Source organism: Vigna umbellata, chromosome 8 (assembly GCF_029865625.1).
Source record: "Vigna umbellata cultivar VRB3 chromosome 8, Vumbellata_1.0, whole genome shotgun sequence".
NCBI lineage: Eukaryota > Viridiplantae > Streptophyta > Magnoliopsida > Fabales > Fabaceae > Vigna > Vigna umbellata.
The window spans coordinates 8,004,640-8,024,960 of record NC_142172.1 but is presented as its reverse complement, the minus strand read 5'-3'; the positions used below and the strand labels follow the sequence as shown (position 1 = coordinate 8,024,960).

At 33.3% G+C, this 20,321-nt stretch overlaps 2 protein-coding genes across 3 annotated transcripts; one reads left to right on the top strand and one right to left on the bottom strand.

The window, feature by feature from the left end:
- Positions 1-1,442: 1,442 nt before the first annotated feature.
- Positions 1,443-14,998, top strand: LOC124840889 (glycinol 4-dimethylallyltransferase-like). Of its 2 annotated transcripts, none has more exons than XM_088097350.1 (13): positions 1,443-1,494; positions 1,586-1,634; positions 4,878-5,139; positions 5,257-5,340; positions 5,451-5,525; positions 12,848-12,931; positions 13,023-13,112; positions 13,247-13,348; positions 13,555-13,650; positions 13,742-13,813; positions 13,895-13,993; positions 14,751-14,855; positions 14,957-14,998. In XM_088097350.1, the coding sequence occupies exons 1-13, from the start codon at positions 1,443-1,445 to the stop codon at positions 14,996-14,998; spliced, it is 1,212 nt and encodes a 403-aa protein (XP_087953476.1). The 2 variants fall into 2 exon arrangements, with proteins under 2 accessions (XP_087953476.1, XP_087953477.1); XM_088097351.1 differs by having other exon boundaries at positions 1,586-1,636; positions 4,892-5,139.
- A 2,182-nt stretch (positions 14,999-17,180) lies between these two features.
- Positions 17,181-19,455, bottom strand: LOC148193963 (uncharacterized). Its single transcript, XM_088097064.1, has 5 exons — positions 18,756-19,455; positions 18,557-18,683; positions 18,200-18,478; positions 18,004-18,102; positions 17,181-17,918 (listed from the first exon to the last, which is right to left on the bottom strand). Exons 1-5 carry the CDS (start codon positions 19,250-19,252, stop codon positions 17,382-17,384), a joined length of 1,539 nt encoding a protein of 512 aa, XP_087953190.1. The 5' UTR covers positions 19,253-19,455; the 3' UTR covers positions 17,181-17,381.
- Positions 19,456-20,321: the final 866 nt, after the last annotated feature.

Here is a 20,321-nt window from a genome sequence, read left to right as displayed (position 1 = left end):
GTCGCGGAAGAGAAAAAAAAAGGATCTACTGCCTCGGTTGTAGCCTAAACCGAGGCAGTAGAGTGCGACTTTATGCCTCGGTTAAAGGGACCCGAGGCAGTATGTCCAACGAAAAAAATAAATTAAAAAAAACATGTAACCTTCATGCTTCGGTTAGATCTGAACCGAGGCCGTAGAGTGGGACTATATGCCTCGGTTCACAACCGAGACCAAAAGTATTGGACTTTTTACCTCGCCTGAATATGCCTCGGTTCAGAAACCGCTGCCTATAGACAAAAATAACCGTTGTCGTTTCCCCTGGCTGTACTAGTGTAATTGAATCACAATTACTCATAAACAATTGGATAGAACCAATTAAAACACTTAGATTGATCATAACCTAGTTTAGCTTTTATGAGACTCATGTCTTAAAACACATATAACATAATCCTAAAGTAGCTTAAATCCACCAACAAACATTACACATCATACAATAATTTTCTTTAAGGCTTAGCCTAACACTTTAAGATCATATAAATTAGAGTTATATAAAGCATTATCTTTTAATAACAATATATTGATGTTTAAATCATTCTCACCATGTCAATTTACGGAGGCTTAGAGTTTGTTTGTTTACTTACAATTCTGTAAACATTCTATATATTAATCCACGAAACATTGCTCACTCCTCTTATGTTGAATGACCATACTTTACACTCCAAGTTGCATATCACTAATCTAAGAGTTGTCTTTAAATTTTTCAAGCGCCATGGTCATGGATTGAAGAAGAAAACCTAGTTTATATTTATACACTCATAAGTGATACAGAATTAAACTTTAATAAACTAACTAAATAACTATATTATAATTTTTTATTTAAATAAAATACATAAGGTTATGCTAGAAGAAAGACAAAATATACTTAGATACCTACATACTTTTACTTTAATATGTGTGAAATCTACAATCGATAAATTATTAAATGATTGAAAAAAAAATGTTTCAATTTTATTTTCTTTTTTTCTCTTTTGTACGACCTTATACATTCCAAAAATCCATGTAATAAACAAAGTTTTTCCAAACCTTTACGTTGTAAATTTATTAGAATCTAAACTACTACATCCTGTTATAAAAGTCTTTTAAATTTATCTTACGTGAGACTGTTCTGTTTGATTTGATTATTTTGCAATTGTTTGCCTGCACAATGTTGACTATCCGCGTGATCATTTTCTATGTACCAATCCAAGTCTTTTAAATTTATCTTACGTGAGACTGTCTGTTTGATTTGATTATTTTGCAATTGTTTGCCTGCAAAATGTTGCCTGCAAAATGTTTGATTATTTCATGGAATCTTTTTGCCTATAAAATCTCCTATTCATATATTCTCTTGTACATACAAAGGTATCCCTACGTTCTTATCTGTTCTATAGAGTTTAGTGTCACTGTCTCTGTGATCAGTTTCCATGGCTATGGCACATCTAATATCTTCTCCTAACGTCTCTTCACTCTCAGCCGGTACTTATACTCACTGTCTTCTTTTTTGCCTCATTTTTCACTGCAAAATTATTTTGTGAATAATATGTGGAAGCATGCATGGTAATTGTAGGTGCAAATCTTTGGGGCAGGAAACTCTCCTTCAACAGTATTTACTGTGATAGTATGTCTCATCACTTATGCCCTATTCCTTCAACTAACATTTATTATGGTTCTTTTGTTAGCTTTCTGAGTATCCCACACTAAACATCATTTTGTTCATCTATTAGGTGGAAGGTGTTAATAAAAGGAAACAATCACCTTTAATTATCATCTTTTACAACATAATATAATTAATTTTAGAAAGATTTTAAATAGTAAAATTATTTTTAACTGCTTTTACTACATAAATATTTATGTTAGTCAATCTTCAAATACGGACACTAACAAATTAGTTTTCTTTATTTTGTTAGTAATTGACATTTCATTAGATATATGCTGTAGGGTAATATATATTTACTATATATATATATATATATATATATATATATATATATATATATATATATATATATACTTTACAAACTCCTATTAATTTTAATAATCTTTATATTAACATTAAATATTATACAGTACTACTTATTCACTATAATTAATTTATTTTATATAAGTTACTTCAAATATATTTCCTAAAACAACAATAATCAAAATGAATTATTTAATAAGTGCGTACGTAAATTTTAATTTAATTAAAAATATTTTATTTTATTTAAAATTGAGAAAATAAAATTTTAAAAATATATACAGGTGTACTTCACTTTTAAATTTATTTATTAAAATGAATTTCACAAATAAAAATAATGACAATGATAAATAATTTAACGTAATACTGTTACGAACATGTAGTTATTATATTTAAAATGATGTAACATAATTTTTAATTTTATAATTAAATTTAAAAGTTAAGGACTACGGGATTTTTTATGGAGACAAAATCTTTAAAACTGAAGAAACATATAATCATTTAAAAGTAGGTTTAAAACCTCTATTTGTCCTCATATTTGGTGAATCTTAAGTAGTTCATATTTTTTTTTCGGTCTCAATTGGGTCTATATACTTATAAAATTGAGCCAACTAAACCCTCTCCGTTAACTTTTCACTCACGGCGTCTAAATGTGATTATGTGGTTCATGCACATCACCATGGTTTGATTACGTGGAATTTTTATTTAAATTAAAGGATTATGACATAGGCCACCGCGCATTCTTGGTCCAATCAGGCCATGGACCTCGCCGTCGGCCGCTGGTCGCAGTCGGAGCTTCACTGGTGACAGTCACTGGTTGAAGGATCAAACAGAGGATCCTCAGGTTCATAAGTGGCAGCCATAATCGTGAAAAGCCTACTCAATGAAACTCATTCAGTTCACTGCAATTTTGAAATCCTCTTTTAAGTGAAGAAACTTATCTTTTTCCACGAATTCGTTGATCAGTAACATTCCACGAACAACATTTCTCAGTGCTAAAGAATTGTATGAAGAATATTAACAAATGTCCGAAGAGCGTCACTGAATTTTCCAGCAGTAGTTAATTTATAACCAACTTTAAGTTTTTCATCCAATTGAGACAACTTAAAAAGGAAGTGTTGGTGCCCCTCTCACGTTTGCACTAGCTAACTCGGTCCAGCCTCTTTCAACTGCAAGCGATATGACTGAAGCAAAAGAAAATGGCCGCAGATAGGAATGACTGCCGGTATGAAGATCAAGAAACATGGATTTCAAGGGGGCAAAATTCGTTATTCCAAGTTGTCGGTTCAGTAACCTCATTGCAGTATCAAAATTTCCAACAGCTGCATGATCAACTGCTAGAGATGACTTCTGAATCCAAATATGACTTATAGGCATGCCAGGTGTTGGGGTCACAAACAAAAGATTGTGTACTGATAGAAGCTTTGGGAGTTTCAGCTTCAGGGCCTAGACCTAAATCCTCCAGGTCCCATCCACCGTCTTCATTATTTTCTTCAGCTACTTCTCCATCCTCCAAAATCGCAGCAACATCTCCATTTTTTAAGCCATCTGCATCAATTATGTCAAGCTCCTCACCCCAATCTGCATTAGCCATCGGCCATCGACCATCAGGTCGACACCATGGAGGAATCTACGGCGAAGGAACCACCGCCATTGTCTCCGGCGCAACCTTTATCCACCTCGAAGACCAAATATGGGCCCAAACCAGCAATCCCCACCTGGAAGCACACCGTCAAAACCCCCAACATCTGCTTCCACCGCCGCCAACAACACCCTTCTCCTCTTCCAGCGATTCCATCGGCCGCGACCTGAACGCTTCTCCACCTGCATCATCGGACATCATCCCGACCTCGTTAACAAATCCAATATCTCCCACATCGTTTCCCCTTTCCACTCCAAGATTCGGCTAAGCCCCCAAAGCCCAAAAAAAATCAAACAATTTCCAATCTTAACAATTTTTAATTTATCCAAGAGAGCGGATGTTGATCAGAATATGACAGGGAACCTTGACTTTACGTCTCTTTTGTTTTATAATCTACAAGGATAGTTTAGTAAATGAGAAGACGGCTTGAGAAGCAAGAGAGCGACGACAACGGTGGAAGCGTCGGTGGTGTAAGATAAAAGGTTGTGTCTTATGACACATCAAACACAAATGATTTAAATACCACATTCCACATAATATAACTCTTATAAATCAGTCTATATGTGCCCACGTAAGCAAACTTTGACACGAAAATTTAACCAACGGGACTTAATTGGTTTAATTTTTCAAAAATCTAATTGACTCAATTTTATAAATATATAGACCCAATTGAGATGAAAAAAAAAACGATAATCCACTTGAGATTCACTAACAAATATGAGGACCAAGAAAGGTTTAAAGCTTAAAAATATATGTGATATTATAATTTAACTAAAATAAAAAATAAAGTATGGGATATTGATTTTAGGCTAAATATAAATTTTAATTATTATTAAAATGTTATGATATAAGAATATATTATTTATAATAATTTTTCTGTTCCTTCGACTGCTCCCAAATTATTTCCCAAAGTATATTTTTGGATAGGATTGAACTGTAATAAATTATTTGACCCAGGTTGGCCATTGAACTTGAACCAATCGGGGATGGCTACGTGGTCATATTTTACTGTGTTATAATAATAATTATAATAATAATAATAATAATAATAATAATAATAGTATTAGTAGTAGTAATTAGAATAATAATAATAATAATAATAATTGGATTTTTTTAGACAAACGTATAGGTTTATTAGCACGATTTTTTTTTTTTAATTTGAATTTTCAAATTTACCATTCTCTCATTGCATCATCTTGTCGTGATGTAGTTTCAATAATTTTAAATATAATTTTTGTTGTGCATGCTACAACTTTGAACACTTTGTACATTAGGCTCTGGTGGAGCAAAAACTTCTCAGCACAAAATAAAAACTCAAATACAATATGATCCTTTGGGGTTTAAACTATCAGCTTTTAATCAGCATTACAAAAGCATTCAAAATTATGCTGTGAAAGCCGTGACTGTACCATCTTCTGAGTCAGAATCTGAAGCTTCCAATTCCAATAACATTGTCGACTCTGTCAAAAATTTCATGGCCGTTTTGTACCAATTTATTTACCCTTACGCATTCTATGGTCAGGTAACTACAAACCTTTCCATCATTCTCGTAATTAATAATCAAAAGTTTATGCTCAATATAAGTTTTAGATAACTAATACAGTTGTTGTTTTAAATTAACTTAATCTGTATTTTACAGGCAACAGCTACAATTTCTGCGTCTCTAGTTGCAGTAGAAAAACTATCAGATATATCTCCATTGTTTTTTATCGGTTTGCTGCAGGTGAGACTCCAAATATATATATTCTTTTTAAAAGACTATTAATTTAAAATTACCCTATAACTTTCAATAAAAGACATTCTCTTGAATTGTTTTTATTTTTAACTTTTCAGGCTGTGTTACCTCACTGTTTTGTGGCTCTTTACGTTAATGGAGTGAATCAATTGTTTGACTTTGAGATAGATAAGGTATGAAACTTACTAATAAGATGTTTACCTACGTACTCCTTCCTTTTTATCAATGGGAGCATCACCAAATTACAGCACCCACAATTTGACCAAAACCCAGACTATTTTTTTATTTTAATTAATTCAGTTTATGGACATATTAAAGTAATTTTACATATATTTTATTATATGCCAAATTAATTAAAATATCTGAAAATATATATGGATTTTTGGAATGACCTTCAACCTTAAAAATGGTTATAATAATTAACAAGTCATATTACTAAATAAATATTCTATGCTCACGTGTAAGGTCTGTCACGTTTTGTTATGTAGATGATTTCTTCATCCTTATATATGACTTTTGCTTTTCTCTACGTACATGACTGAACATTAATTAATGAAATATTTTTTTTCTGTGATACCTATGAATTTCATTTATTATTAGAATTATCATATCTAAATATGAGTTAGTTGATAAGATAAAGTTAAATTAAGTTTAAAATTTATTATCAAAAGATTAATTTAAAATATATTTATAATTAAGATTTTATCAATTAATTTTATAGAATTGAATTAGATTTAAATCTTTATTATTTTTACTTTATGTTGATCAGAGTTCCGTTCACCTTAATTACCGTATTAATCTTTCGAATCCTCTTTATCTTCATGCCAACTTGTCACAATCATAAACTTTAGTCTCACCACTTCTAAACGAACGAAATTATTATGCAAGTAACCACTAAGATGATATATGTATAACTTAGTATACATTAATCCAAAAGATAAAGTTTTTTTACATACCTTAGTATCTGCTTTAATGTTTTCCAATGAGAATATCTGGACTCTTTCATAAAATGATTTGTAATTTTTATGCTCAGCTCAAGGTCTAGCCTTGTGTTCGTGAAATACTTGAAACTCCCAATTAAGCTTTAATATTTGCTTGCATCAACACGATCATGTTCTCCATATTTTGATACCCACATTCAGGTTCCATTAGAGTGGAAACTACATTGAACTTCATGATCTTTGCCTTTCTTGGTATATCCTCAACATACATCTTTGAGACACAAAGATCCTTGTCGAAGTTTGGTCCAGCTCCAATCCTAGAAAATATCTCATGATGCCCAAATTGGTCATTTTGAGCTCCTTCGTCATTACTTCTTTGAATTCTTCATCTAGCTCAACTTTGCTTCAAAAAAAATCAAATCATCTACATATATAAGGCAACAAATAATATACATGTCAAATTCTTCTTTAGGTAAAAAGCATGTTCATATGAACATTGCTCATAACCATTCTTCTTGAAATAGGTGTTAATTTTCTAATTCCAAGCTTGCATGACTTACTTAAAACCATACCATGCCTTCTTTAGCTTTAACACCTTTTTCTCCTCTTCTAATGTAACCCAAAGATTGTTCTAGATAAACTTCCTCTTCCAGAACTCCATTCAGAAATGCAGACTTTACATCCATTTGTTGTATCTTCCCACCTTGTTGTGCTGCTAGTGACACTACAAAAAATACTAATATTATTGACGGATTTTTACTGACGAATAATGTTGATTTGCTTATGCCAATAAATTGTAAAATCTCTAAGTGGTTTCATTTGGAGACTCTTGTTCAGCATGTCGACTAAGAGCATGGTTGAGCATCTCTTGCATATGCATAAATTGATTTATCTCAAAGTTATGTTCAAAAGTGTTCGAACCTGAAGCTGGGCGTTTTTCAGGAGAAGTCGAGGTAGCTGGAATTTCCTCACCATAAAATGTCTACACCGTGTAATTTGGCATGAAACCTTTTCGGTATAAGTGAACTTTGACGACTTCATCTTTCAAAATTCTTGTACATTCACACTTGATGCATGGAGATTGAATCCATCCATTAAGACTGTAATATTTATATTGTCGAGACGTCTGGACAAACTCTTCAACTCCTACAATAAAGGTTTCTTTCAAATCTCTCTTACCGCTATAACAACGGTTTACATCCACCCACGATGGTTGGGGACTTAGGCCATGTTTTGTGGCAAGCCAAAAGAAGAAAAACTTAGCCAAAACAAGAACACTCCATGTGACATAAGTAATAAACCTATTACTACTTAAGTCGAACATGGAAGGTGATCGAGGCCGTACCCGAATCAAATTAATATGCAGTTAAGTGGAGTATAATACTAGGAAGTGACTTCTAGGTTGTCTCTCTAGGACTAAAATTGGTTCAATCATTAGGTCAAACCGTGGTGGGGGGTGATTTTGGACAGTTTGTGTGAATGGAAATAGACTAATTAAAGCATAGATTAAACAAAGATTAAGGACATGTTGGTTTATTGGCTCCACTGCAATGATTCCAATCCCTAATTAAAAATAGTTATACGCTCCTATCACCTTAAACCGACACTGATTAGCCTACTAAGTGAAGATTAAACTACCCAAGAAATTGAATCAAAAACCTTTAATTACACTAAAGATAAGTAAACAAAGTTTAGGAAATTCCCATATACATACAACCATATCAAACCAAATTCAATTGTAGAGAAACATGTACACTTAAAGTTATTACCAATTCTGCTTAATCCCATCTAAATATATCATAACAGCTAGCTTAAAAAGACTCCCTTAGGATCAAACCTTCAATTCCACAAAATATAACTTCCAACATAACTAACATCCCAAAGAACTCTAATAACATTAAAAACTACTAAATATATCATAAAATTAAATTCATCTTCCCTACTACATAAGGAACCACCCCTCTACAAAAAACTATCATATGAATATGTCATTACATAACTCATTACACCCTTACAACAGAAGAATCTATACTATCGTCAATTCAAGTTGCTTAATCTTTGGGTTAATTCACTTTTGTCGGAATAGAGCATATTATCATTGAACTTAACCAATTCATATTCAATTTTCCTCATTCTCATACTTTTAAGAACTAAAGAGCATAATTAACAACTTGAGTGTAGCTTGGTTTCCAATTTGGTCAGCAGCTTCTGATCAACCTTCTTTGCACAAAACAAATAGATAATTTAAGGACTCCCTTAGCTTTTCAAATGCCACCTAAAGGACAACTGGAAGAACAACACCACCAAAAAATTCTAGTGCCATGGTAAGACAAGGAGGAATGGGATTGAACCGCTAATAGCTTATGTCATTCACTCAATGCAATGCAGGGTTAATGTAATGATAAAACTGTATATCTTTAGTCAACCATTAATTGCTTAGTCTTCAACCCATTACATATATAAGGTCAATTATAACAACAAATACATAAAATAAGCCTCAAATTCAATAGCCAAATTCATTCACAAATTAAAGGTTTATTATTCATCAAGTAAAATCAAAGGGATTTGATAGGGGCAAAGGTTTCAAAGGAAACTTATTGCACATAATTTCAATAATTTCAACATCATTGTTCATTCACAGAACAAAGTACCAAACCAATTCAGAGAAAATACATAACACTGGAGACATTTAACGACACATCAAATTCTTCATCAGCCCTTCATAAAAAAATTCTTCATCATTCACAAAATAAAGAACTCACCTCTACAGCAGCGACACCCCCTAGGCATATCAGCCCCTCCAACAGCCTCCCTATCGATACATTCAGAACATATCCAATTCTATAGCCTCCAATATTATTGTTACATCTAGGCTTGACATCCACGACTTGGTCATGTTTCAAATTTAAAGTTAAAGTTATTATTTACATAGCTTCCTTTGGTAACCTTCTAAACTTCATATCCTCGTGATGTATGCTAATTTGCTAGACAAAGGAACCTTTCTTTTGTTTCTTGTACGACTAAATCAATACAAATCTTTGATCTTTTACATGTTAATATTTGGGGACCATGTTCCACCGTATCCATTATTGGTTATAAAAAAATTTAACCATCATTGATGATTTTTCACTATTTACATGGGTTAAATTAATGAAACATAAAGTGAAACTAGAGATCACTTGAAGAATTTTGTTAATTATATAGAAACACAATTTGATGTAATGCTTAAGGCAATCTGAATGATAATGGACCATAACTTTTAATGATAGACTTTTTCCTTGAGAAGAGAATTTCTTATCAAACAACATGTGTTAAAACAACTCAACAAAATGCTATAGTTGAGCAAAAGCATTGGCATATTATGAATGTTGATGTTTCAAACTAATTTACCAAAATCTCTTTGGTCCTATGTTGTCATCCACTATGATCATCTCATTAATATAGATTGCCAACACCTTTGCTACAAAATATAATACAAACAAAAACTTAAGAATTTTTGGTTGTTTGGCCTACTTAAACTGTTTAGAACATGGACGAACCAAATTATCTACGAAGGCCCAACAAATTCTTTTTATTGGATACAAAAAAGGGACTAAAGGATACTTGTTGTATTAAATGTAGACAAACTTTTGTCTTTAGAAATGTGGTTTTTTATGAAACATCCTTTCCTTTTAAATTAGATGTTGAATCTAATATGACTAATAAAAATATGCCAAAACCAATATATGAGAATATTGCTCTCTTTAATATATATATATATATATATATATATATATATATATATATATATATATATATATATATATATATATATATGACCATTTTAGATGACCCAAATTATACTATTGGTCCAATATTATGCACTGCTCCACAAACACATGGACACTCCATGCAACAAAGACAATGGCCACACTACTAGAGAGATTATCACTACTAGAGAGATTATCTCTACTACCTAACTATTGTTTGCAATACAAATATGTCATTCGGTAACAATCGTTCTTTTGTTCATTATCCTTTGTTGGCCTTTTTATCTTATGTTTTAGATGTGAGTGTTGAAATTAAAGATCTAAGAATAATGTCCAACTCCAAGTTGTCCGATTCTCGTTTAATAAAATTGTTCCGTAAATTGGGAGGTTACGTGTAGAATTAATGTACTTTGATGTCAAAGTCAGTATGGATTTTCCTATTCAAGTATTTATATTGTACTAAATGCAATCAACTATCTCCTTACCTTTTATCTATATTTATAGATTGCAGAATGAGCTTTTGATTAGTCACTATGGCCCAATTGTTAGTAGTTACAATTTGTCTTAAACTGGTTAGAATTAACATCAATCTCTACAATTTCTCTCTCAACCGTATGGTCATGAAGGGAGCTAATATGGGGAAGTAGATCTTTGTATCCATACCATGGATCGAATGATCATACTATACATCTTATAAACAACGTTCTCCCAATTTTTAAATTTTTTTTGTTCTATATCTTCTCTAATTGAGCCAAAAACATATACTCAAGCTTCCAAAATGGACTGTTGGGTGCAAACTATGAATTTTGATATTGTAGCTCCTGTAGCTCTTTGACAAAACCATACTTGGCAGATAGTTTATCTTCTCCCTAATAAAAGGTTTGTTGATTATATATGAGTTTATAAGATAAAATTTCATGCTAATTGTAGCATAGAAAGGCTCAAGGCTCACTTAGTCGTTAAGGAATATACATAACTTGAAGGGATGAATTATTTTGGTGCTTTTTCTCTCGTTGCAATTCTCACAACAATAAGAGTCATCCTTGTCATGGGTGTTGCTAAAAGCTAGTTCTTTGAACAATTAGATGTTAATAATGCATTTCTGTATGGTGACCTACATGAAGAAGTTTATATGAATTTACCTCTAACATGGAATCTTTCCATCAAAATAAGATTTGTAAATATAAAATCATCCTTATATGGATTAAAACAAGCTAATAGACAATGGTTTGTTAAGCTCTCCATAACCTTAATAGCCCATAAATTCACTCAATCTTTGGTTGATCATTATCCCTTCATAAAGAATATAGGGGTATATTTCTTTCACTATTTTATTAATCTATGTTGATGACATAGTTCTTGAGGGCAATGATTTTAATGAAATTGAATATGTCAAGTGTAAATTCCCAACTTTTGAGGGCAATGATTTTAATGAAATTGAATATGTCAAGTGTAACATCCCAACTTTTGGGATGTCACGGTTACAAGCAAAAATTTAAAATTTAAAATTGTGAATATCCAAATTCAATAAGTCTTTACAATTAATCAAGACTAAACCATAACTCCAATTGATTACAAAATAAATTTGGCAATAAAATATTTTATTTAAAATAAACCCGTAAATTTCCCAATTCTCTCCATTCGCTTGTAGTGTTTTACCACATCCGAATTATACTCCCATATAACAATCACCATTGGTGGAAACCACAACCAGAAACATAGAGGTGAGCTAACTAAGGATCAATCATAATAAGAATAATAATATGGCTAAGAAATGCTAAATATTCATCATAATTATAAACACATCAACAACACACCAAGAACTTAAATACGATATCACACCTCCTCATCACAAATCCGTAATCTATTTCCTGTACACTACTATACCACCTAATTATCATAACCAATTTACTATGATACTTCTACCAAATTAAATAGCTCTTCCGATACTTCTTTATTTGACCCTCAAGTTTTTCACCATTTGATTGATCAACTGATGTATCTTACAACTAGCAAACTAGACCTAGTTTTTGTCATTCTCTCAACCCATGGACACTAATCATCGTTCTGCCATGAGAGCGTTTTGTTATCTCAAAGGACCTCATGTTAAAGGTCTTCATTTTGTGGTCAATTTATCTTTATTCCTTCTAGTTTTGCTGATTCTGATTGAGGCTGTTGTATAGAAACTTGGAAATCTATCACCGTGTTTTTTTTTTCTTCATTATTTTTTTGGAAAACCAAGTAAACCACAATATCTCGGTCTTCATCTGAAGTTGAATATAAAGTTCTTACAACTCTGACTTGTGAGTTGCAATGGCCCACAATCCTACTTTTCACGAGCATTCTTGATAAAATTCAACGTGGTTTTCTGCACAAATTTACTATGGCTCTTCATCCCAAAGCTTTCACACAATTTGTCTCCAAGTTGGGACTGTTCGATGTTCATAGTACCGCTTGAGTGGTGTATTACAATAAATATCTTTTTGTCTTATCCAATGCCTACGTGTAAGGAGCGTTACTTTTTGTTATGTAGGGTGATTTCTTCATCCTAATATATATGACCTATGCTTTTCTGTACATGACAGCACATTAATCAATGAAATATTTTTTCTGTGAGATCTATGAATTCTATGAAGTCCCTTTACAGGTTCTTGTAGCAAAATAATCGCTTTATAATTTCGAATCGGAAGTCTTCCTATAATTACCACATGCTTTGATAGGATAGTGAAGGCATGTAACTTTTTATAGTGTACAAACCTTTTGGATGTTTCTTAGAAGTAATCTATGTTACATGTTTTATTGCAGATAAACAAACCGTATCTTCCATTGGCTGCTGGCAAATTATCCTTCAGAACTTGTGCCTTTATTGTTGCCTTATCTGCAATTTTGGTGCCATATAGACCCATCACTTTTTAGAATAAAAGATTTTACGATTAAATTCATAAAAAAAGGAGAATTACGGTTTTATTCTATTTTACAGGGTCTAGGGTTTAACTTGATGATAGGTTCTCCGCCATTGATTTGGAACTTTGTGTTGTGCGTTACATTATGGACTTGCTATTCAGTCAATGTGAGTTCTTTCCAATGGCATTTTACTGAGTATTATGTTTTAAGGTATATTGGTGCACTGAGTATTCTTATATATATATATATATATATATATATATATATATATATATATATATATATATATATATTCTGCAGTTGCCTTTCTTACGATGGAAGCAAAATCCGGTGCTGGCATCATTACTCATGTTTGTTACTTTTGCATATATATTTCCAGTTACATACTTCCTTCATATGCAGGTTTTTTCCTACCACTATAATATCTTTTCCTTTTATAGATCTTAGTTTTGAATGAGCATGTTTCAACATATTATCACTTTCAAAGAATAATAACAAATATTCATCCCAATATTTTTGGTAGTTTCATTTGATATACAATCAACCATTTGGATCCACCAATCAGAAATGGATTTACTAAATTGCTAATTGATGTAACAAATGTTCAGACTTTTGTGTTCAAGAGACCAGTTGTGTTTACAAGATCATTGATTGTTTCTCTCTTGTTCATGAGTATCTACATTACTGGTTTAACATTAGCCAAGGTAATGTCTTTATTTTCTCAGGAGATGTATTCATTTTCCAACATCAAGCTTTTGGTCCAATAATCTAATATCTTATATTGGATTTCTGTAGGATATACCTGACGTAGAAGGAGATATAAAACATGGCATTGTTTCATTCGCAGCACGTTTAGGCCAGAAAAAAGTATGTTTCTTAAATTCAATATTTTCTTTTGGTTATATCTCCTCTTTGTATAATATTTGATAGATTCTAAATCTTTGATAGGTATTTTGGATTTGTGTTTTCCTTTTTGAAATGGCATTTGGAGTTGCCTTCTTGGCAGGAGCATCATCTTCATCTCATTTTGGGATTAAAATTGTCACGGTAACATACTTTTATTATATTATATATAGGTTGGAATTTTATTACGTATGCATAATTCTTTTTGTTTTTTTTTTTGCAACATGTAGTTTGATTTTGATGAACAAAGTCTTATAATAATACCCGGTTTTGTTTGAGTATATTCTTTCAAAGTAAATATTTTCTTTCTAATAAACTAAGCAGATTTTTATTTGTTTTGTATATTTGTCTAATATGTTTTACTTCTAAAAGTAAATAGTATCTTTGTTTTTTCTTTTAAAAAATAAATTCGGTCTACTTTTTTTTTTAAATGTCTTATCCTAAAAATACTTATTTTAAATTAAGAAAATAGGATTATGGTATTTTTAAGTGATGTATACATTAATTTTTAAAATAACACGAATTATTTCTTTATTTAATCAGGCATAGGGTTCAATTATTAATACAACACAGGATTCTATATTTCGTTCGTCCAACAAGAGAGACTGCGTTGTCGATAGCAAAATAGACTAAAAATGAAAAAGAAAATGTATAACAAATGATATATAAGCTGATAAGTTTATAAAGTGAAGTACACATTGTTGTTTCCTTTTGAACAACATCCCTTATGTTTAACATTACTTTCTCATGGTATGCCATATATCTGTATTTAGATTAACAGATTTCTTATTGTTTTTTAATACAAATATAGGTTCATTGTTTTTTATATATCATTATAAATGAGCATAAAGTTATTTAAACTTTTGAACAAAATTTAAGCAAAATCTGTGTTATGTTTTAGTGTCTTGGAAATATTGTTCTTGGTTCAATTCTGTGGTACCAGACCAAATACGTAGATGTGACAAATCCAGCTTCCACTAGATCCTTCTATTCCTTTATCTGGAAGGTAATTCTTCTCTTAAACATTGTTTCTATTTGAATAGTTCAATATCCAGCTTATAAAGGAAACATCTAATAACATAAGTACTTATGTGTTTGTTTTTGCAGTTGATGATGGGATCATACGTTCTCCTGCCTTTAATTAGATAAAGTGTAACTCAAGATTAAACAACGTTTGCAACACATGCAACAGAACATATATAGAAAGCCTTCGCATCTAAGTTTATTGAAGCAATAAAAATTACACATGTATGTGTTTTCTAGATCTGATGAGTTTTGTATCAGTAAGTTTTTCTTTCTTTTTTTTTTTTTTAATTGTGTGATGATTTTCAGTATATATCGACCATTATCTCTATAGAAAAATATTTCATTAAAGGAATAAAAAAATAGAACCAACTTGTTATGATATGATTACCTAAAGTATATGAGTGCTAGCCTACGAGCTTTTATCCACTTCAAAGTGTTATTTTATAAATACACTCAATAAAAAATAATCTCCGTAAAATATGCATCAAAGAAGCACATGTCTTTCATTTTATATGTTGGTATATCTTGATTCACAATAAAAGAAATAAAATAAAAACAATATTATATTAACAAAAACATAAATTAGTAATATATAATTATGTAATAGGTTGAAAAATTATTTTTAATAAAAACATCAAAATAACATTTATAAAAATAATAAATTTTGTTTCAAATTAAAAAGGAATAATATTGTTCCATTTAAAAAAGAATTGGAAGTAATTGAGTCAAAGAGAAAGAGATATAGTAACTAAATTGAAATTAAGTTAATGATATTGTAACTAAATTGAAATTAAGTTAATGATACTTCACATCAAAACTCACACATGACGGTTGTCACATTATATGGACTTGACATGTGGTCCATTTATATCTTCATTAGTATAAAAAGCTTTTTCACTACAAAAAAGAAGGACATTACCGAAGGGCAAAAGCTCTCGGAAAAAGCCCAAAACCGTCGGTAGAAGACATTTACAGACGGCTTGTCGACGGCCAAAAAGCCCTCGGTAATACCCTTGTCGCTAACATTTACCGAGGGCTTTCGCCCTTCGGTAATTACCGAAGGGCAGAAGCCTTCGGTAATCAGCGTACGTGGGTATTTACCGAAGGGCATAAGCCTTCGGTAAGTTCGAGGGAGATGTCAGAGACATTTGTATATATTATGAAACCAACAACAGACCTACATCGCAATTTTCATACACAAACAGACCTGCATAACAATTTTCAAGCACATACGCACTTGCATAATGTGCATCTCAAAGATGCAATCATTGATCAATAATATCCATAGAACATCCATTAATCCATAGAACATCCATTAATCCATAGAACATGTATTCATATTAATAACATATAACAATGTAACATAATGATGTTCTAAAATCCAAATCATCCAACTGATCTAACATCCAAATGATGTAAACTCCAAATGTTGTAATATCCAATTGTTTCTATAACAACTAATAACAAAATGAAACTAATATTGTACATAGTTATCATCAGAGCCATCTTCATCATCCTGCTCCTCTATAGATGGTTGGACTGGTGTGGGTTGGACTGATGAGGGTTGGACTGATGAGGGTTGGACTGATGTGGGCTGCTGAGGGACAGCGGGTGATGAGGAGGGTTGTGGCTGGGTCGAAGGGATATTGAATTCATCTTGTGAAGTACCAGGCAACACTCTCATGACCAGGGCCTTAAAGTTTGTAAACTCTGTTCTCAAATCAGTGATCTCCTGGTCACGTTGCTACAGTGCCCGCGTGAGGCGGAGAACGACCTCGTCAGGAGTAGTGGTGGAAGAAGAAGCACTACAAAAAAGTAGGGCATTACTGAAGGCCAGAAGCCCTCGGTAAATGCCACAGGCCGTCGATAATGAGTGTTTACCGAAGGCTTATCGACGGTCAAAAATCCTTCGGTAAATCCCTTATCGCTAACAATTACCGAGGGCTTTCGCCCTTCGGTAATTACCGAGGGCCAAAAGCCTTCGGTAATTACCGAAGGGCGAAAGCCTTCGGTAATTACCGAAGGGCGAAAGCCTTCGGTAATTACCGAAGGGCAGAAGCCTTCGGTAATGAGCAAACGAGGGTATTTACCGAAGGGCAGAAGCCTTCGGTAATGACCAACAGTGGGCATTTACCGAAGGGCAAAAGCCTTCGGTAAATTGCAGAACAGGTTTCAGAGAAATGACATTTCTTGTGCAACCCAGACCTGTATATCAAATTTCAATTACAAACAGACCTGCATATCAGTTTTCAAGCACATACAAACATGCATAATGTGCATCTCAAAGATGCAATCAATTATCAGGAATACATTGAACATCAATTAATCCATAGAACATTCATTAATGTATAGATAATGTAATTATAGTTCAAATATAAAACAATGTAACAAAAGGATGTTCTAACATCCAAAGTCTGGAAGTAGATAAAATTAACACTGAAATGATATAAAGTCCAAAATGTTATAATATCTAAATGTTTGTCTAAGTTATAATAAAAAAATGAAACTAATAATGTACATAACTATCATCAGAATGATCTTCATCATCCTGCTCCTCTACTGATGGGTGGACTGGTGTGGGTTGGACTGATGAGGGTTGGACTGATGAGGGTTGGACTGATGTGGGCTGCTGAGTGGCAGCAGGTGATGAGGAGGGTCGTGACTGGGTGGGAGGGATATTTTGTACGTCCTGTGAGGTTTGAGGCAAGAATCTCATGACCAGGGCCTTAAAGTTTGTAAACTCTGCTCTGAGATCAGTGATCTCCTGGTCACGTTGATGGAGTTGCTGCCTGAGTTGAAGAACGACCTCGTCAGGAGTACTGGTGGAAGAAGAAGGCTGGTGCTTCAGAGTACCTCCTCTGGATGCTGTATAGTTTGCAGCAAGCTGTCCCGCACCATACACTCGTCCTTTTTTCTTCCCACCAACGATGTCGATCCAACACTGTGTCCTACGGATGTCATCATCTGCATTACTGGCATCATCCGGTGTAGGAGCTGACTCATGTTCAGATCTAACCTGTGAAAGTCTCGTAGAAAAGTCTTCCTGTTGAAACATTAAAAGCAATGTCAGGGAACGATAGTATAACATAAATGAACAATTAGTAATAGTAATAGTGTTATTTGCTTACATGAGTCTTCCGAGATCTTTCATCAACAAATTCATTAGTTCCCTTCCGAACATGAGTCTGTGCAAAGACCTCATCAACATGGACCGCCCGTCCTAGAGCCTGTGCTTGTAACATAATTAAGAATTACAAGCGTACATATGAAATAGAATATACATAACTTATGTATGAAAGAAAAAGTTATGTAATGAGATTATACCATACGAATGGCATGCTCATGAATGGTGATCGACCCACCAGTATGTAGGGTGCCACCCCTTTCAGACGCTCTGTTCCGCTGGGCTTTGGCACACTTATTGCGGAACTCTACTGTATTCCAATGGGCCAGTAAAGAGTTCCAAATGTGTTCACCCAGCCAGTTAGGGCGCTGTCCTGCATTGCGGGCATCCCTAAACATCTCTGATAGCCGATGAGATGGTTTCATGTGGAAATTTCTGTGTATCTGACTTTCATGTTCAGGTTTCCACTGCACCTTCATCTGTAACATTAAAGAGAACAAACATTGATTACAAAACATACTGTAATAAGACGGACATTAGTGTAATAGATTGCTCACCTGAAAGCGCTGCCAGAATGCCTTTCTGTCGTCATGAGGTATTGCTCCCCAAGTAGGCCATGGACTTAAAAATTGTTGCTTTATTGAACGTGTGATGGCCTGGGAAGCAACCCTAGATGGAATAAACCTGCATAACAAAACTCATTTCAATTACAATATGGTTTAAACATCAAATGATATCAACAGATTATAAACTTACCCTTTACCATAGGGCTCAATCCATGGTCGATCATGGAGGGGCGGGTCAAGATCTTCAGCATCACCACTTGAATCTGGATCACCAAGTGGTGTGACAGTCTCAGAAGGAGGTACAGAAGATGAGGAAGGTATAGAAGTAGGGTCAGGGAGAGGAGTGGGGGTAATAACAATAGGGGGAGGAGTGGGGGTGGCAATAATAGGAGGAGGAAGAGGGTCTGCTGCAGGGGTTGTAGAAGGGTGTGCTGCAGGAGGAGGAGAAGGGTCTACTACAGTGGTAGTAGAAGGGTGTACTGCAGGAGGAGGAGTAGGGTCTACTGCAGGTGTAGGAGTCTGTATACTAGGGGTAGGAGGAGGCCCCACAGATGATGTACTACCGGGAGCAGGGGTAGGTAGTCTAGCAGGCACCCTAAGTACATACTTTGGTGCCTGCCGTTGCCTCTTTGTAGGCCTTGCTACCCCTTTTCCTTTATCAGGACGCTCTGAACCTTGTCCTGTCATTACTGCATTCAAATGGTTACAAATAAAGCGAAAAAATATAAACAAATAAAGAAGGATGAATTGTTTTCAAAGTCAATGTATAAGAAATTGCAAACAACTTAAAGATGGTATTTTAGATAATGGTAATGAAATGATAGTCCAATTTGCTACAATAGATGTTCAACATTCAATCATCGTCATCATCATCATCATCTTCATCTTCATCTTCAGCATCGTCTTCTTCTTCTTGTTCTTCTTCTTCATCGTCATCATCATCATCATCTTCTTCTTCTTGTTCTTCTTCATCTTCTTCTTCTTCTTCTTCTTCTTCTTCTTCTTCTTCCTCTTGTTCTTCATCACCTTGTATTGTTGCTTCTAATTCATCTCCATCACCATCAGGGTCGACCAATGCGGTTATACGTTCAACTTCGATAATTTGTTGTGGTTGTGACATTTGGTCAAGTTGGTAGGCTACATCTTCCTCAACTTCATTTGAGTCTATGCGACCTCTAGGCTTCGTTTGTATTGCTACGGCCCAACCACGCTTGTCAATATTGCGAAATGGTGGATATGGCATTAGTAATAAACCTATTACTACTGAAGTCGAACATGGAAGGCAATTTCAACACTATGGTCATAGGCATTCAATAAGGGCATGCAAAGACAAGTCCTCAGTATTGAAATGCATTAAACATCCTAAGGGGTTGTGTATTAAAGTTGGAGGAGACAACTTATTACACCTGAAGTTCTCTTGTCTAGAGTACTTCCACATTTTTTGTACGTTCTAAGTGTTTATAGTATTTTTACCCTTCTCATTTCATTGAGAATGTGTGTAGTACCATAGGATTTTAAATGACTACTTAACTTAATCAAGTTGTAGCCTAATAAATGAAAGACAATATACATGAACATACAATATAAAGATGAACATAATTTAGGCAATCAAATATCTATAGAAGCATGGATATATAATACATATAAACATAATTAAGGCAATGAAATAGCTATAAAAGTATGTACTGACAATCACATTAGTTAAAATACCCAAAGTATTTATGTTCTAAAAACTCAAACTTTGAGTTTAAGGTAA

What these genes read in the sequence shown, in the direction of transcription:
- LOC124840889 (XM_088097350.1), top strand. Translation starts at nt 1,443, where the DNA reads ATGGCTATGGCACATCTAATATCTTCTCCTAACGTCTCTTCACTCTCA. An exon ending in TTCAACAGTATTTACTGTGA is followed by an intron (nt 1,635 to 4,877) that starts TAGTATGTCTCA and finishes ACAACTTTGAAC; the next exon opens with ACTTTGTACATTAGGCTCTG. An exon ending in TTTTTATCGGTTTGCTGCAG is followed by an intron (nt 5,341 to 5,450) that starts GTGAGACTCCAA and finishes TTAACTTTTCAG; the next exon opens with GCTGTGTTACCTCACTGTTT.
- LOC148193963 (XM_088097064.1), bottom strand. Translation starts at nt 19,252, where the DNA reads ATGACAGGACAAGGTTCAGAGCGTCCTGATAAAGGAAAAGGGGTAGCA. An exon ending in ATTGAGCCCTATGGTAAAGG is followed by an intron (nt 18,684 to 18,755) that starts GTAAGTTTATAA and finishes TTTGTTATGCAG; the next exon opens with GTTTATTCCATCTAGGGTTG. An exon ending in AAAGATCTCGGAAGACTCAT is followed by an intron (nt 17,919 to 18,003) that starts GTAAGCAAATAA and finishes ATGTTTCAACAG; the next exon opens with GAAGACTTTTCTACGAGACT.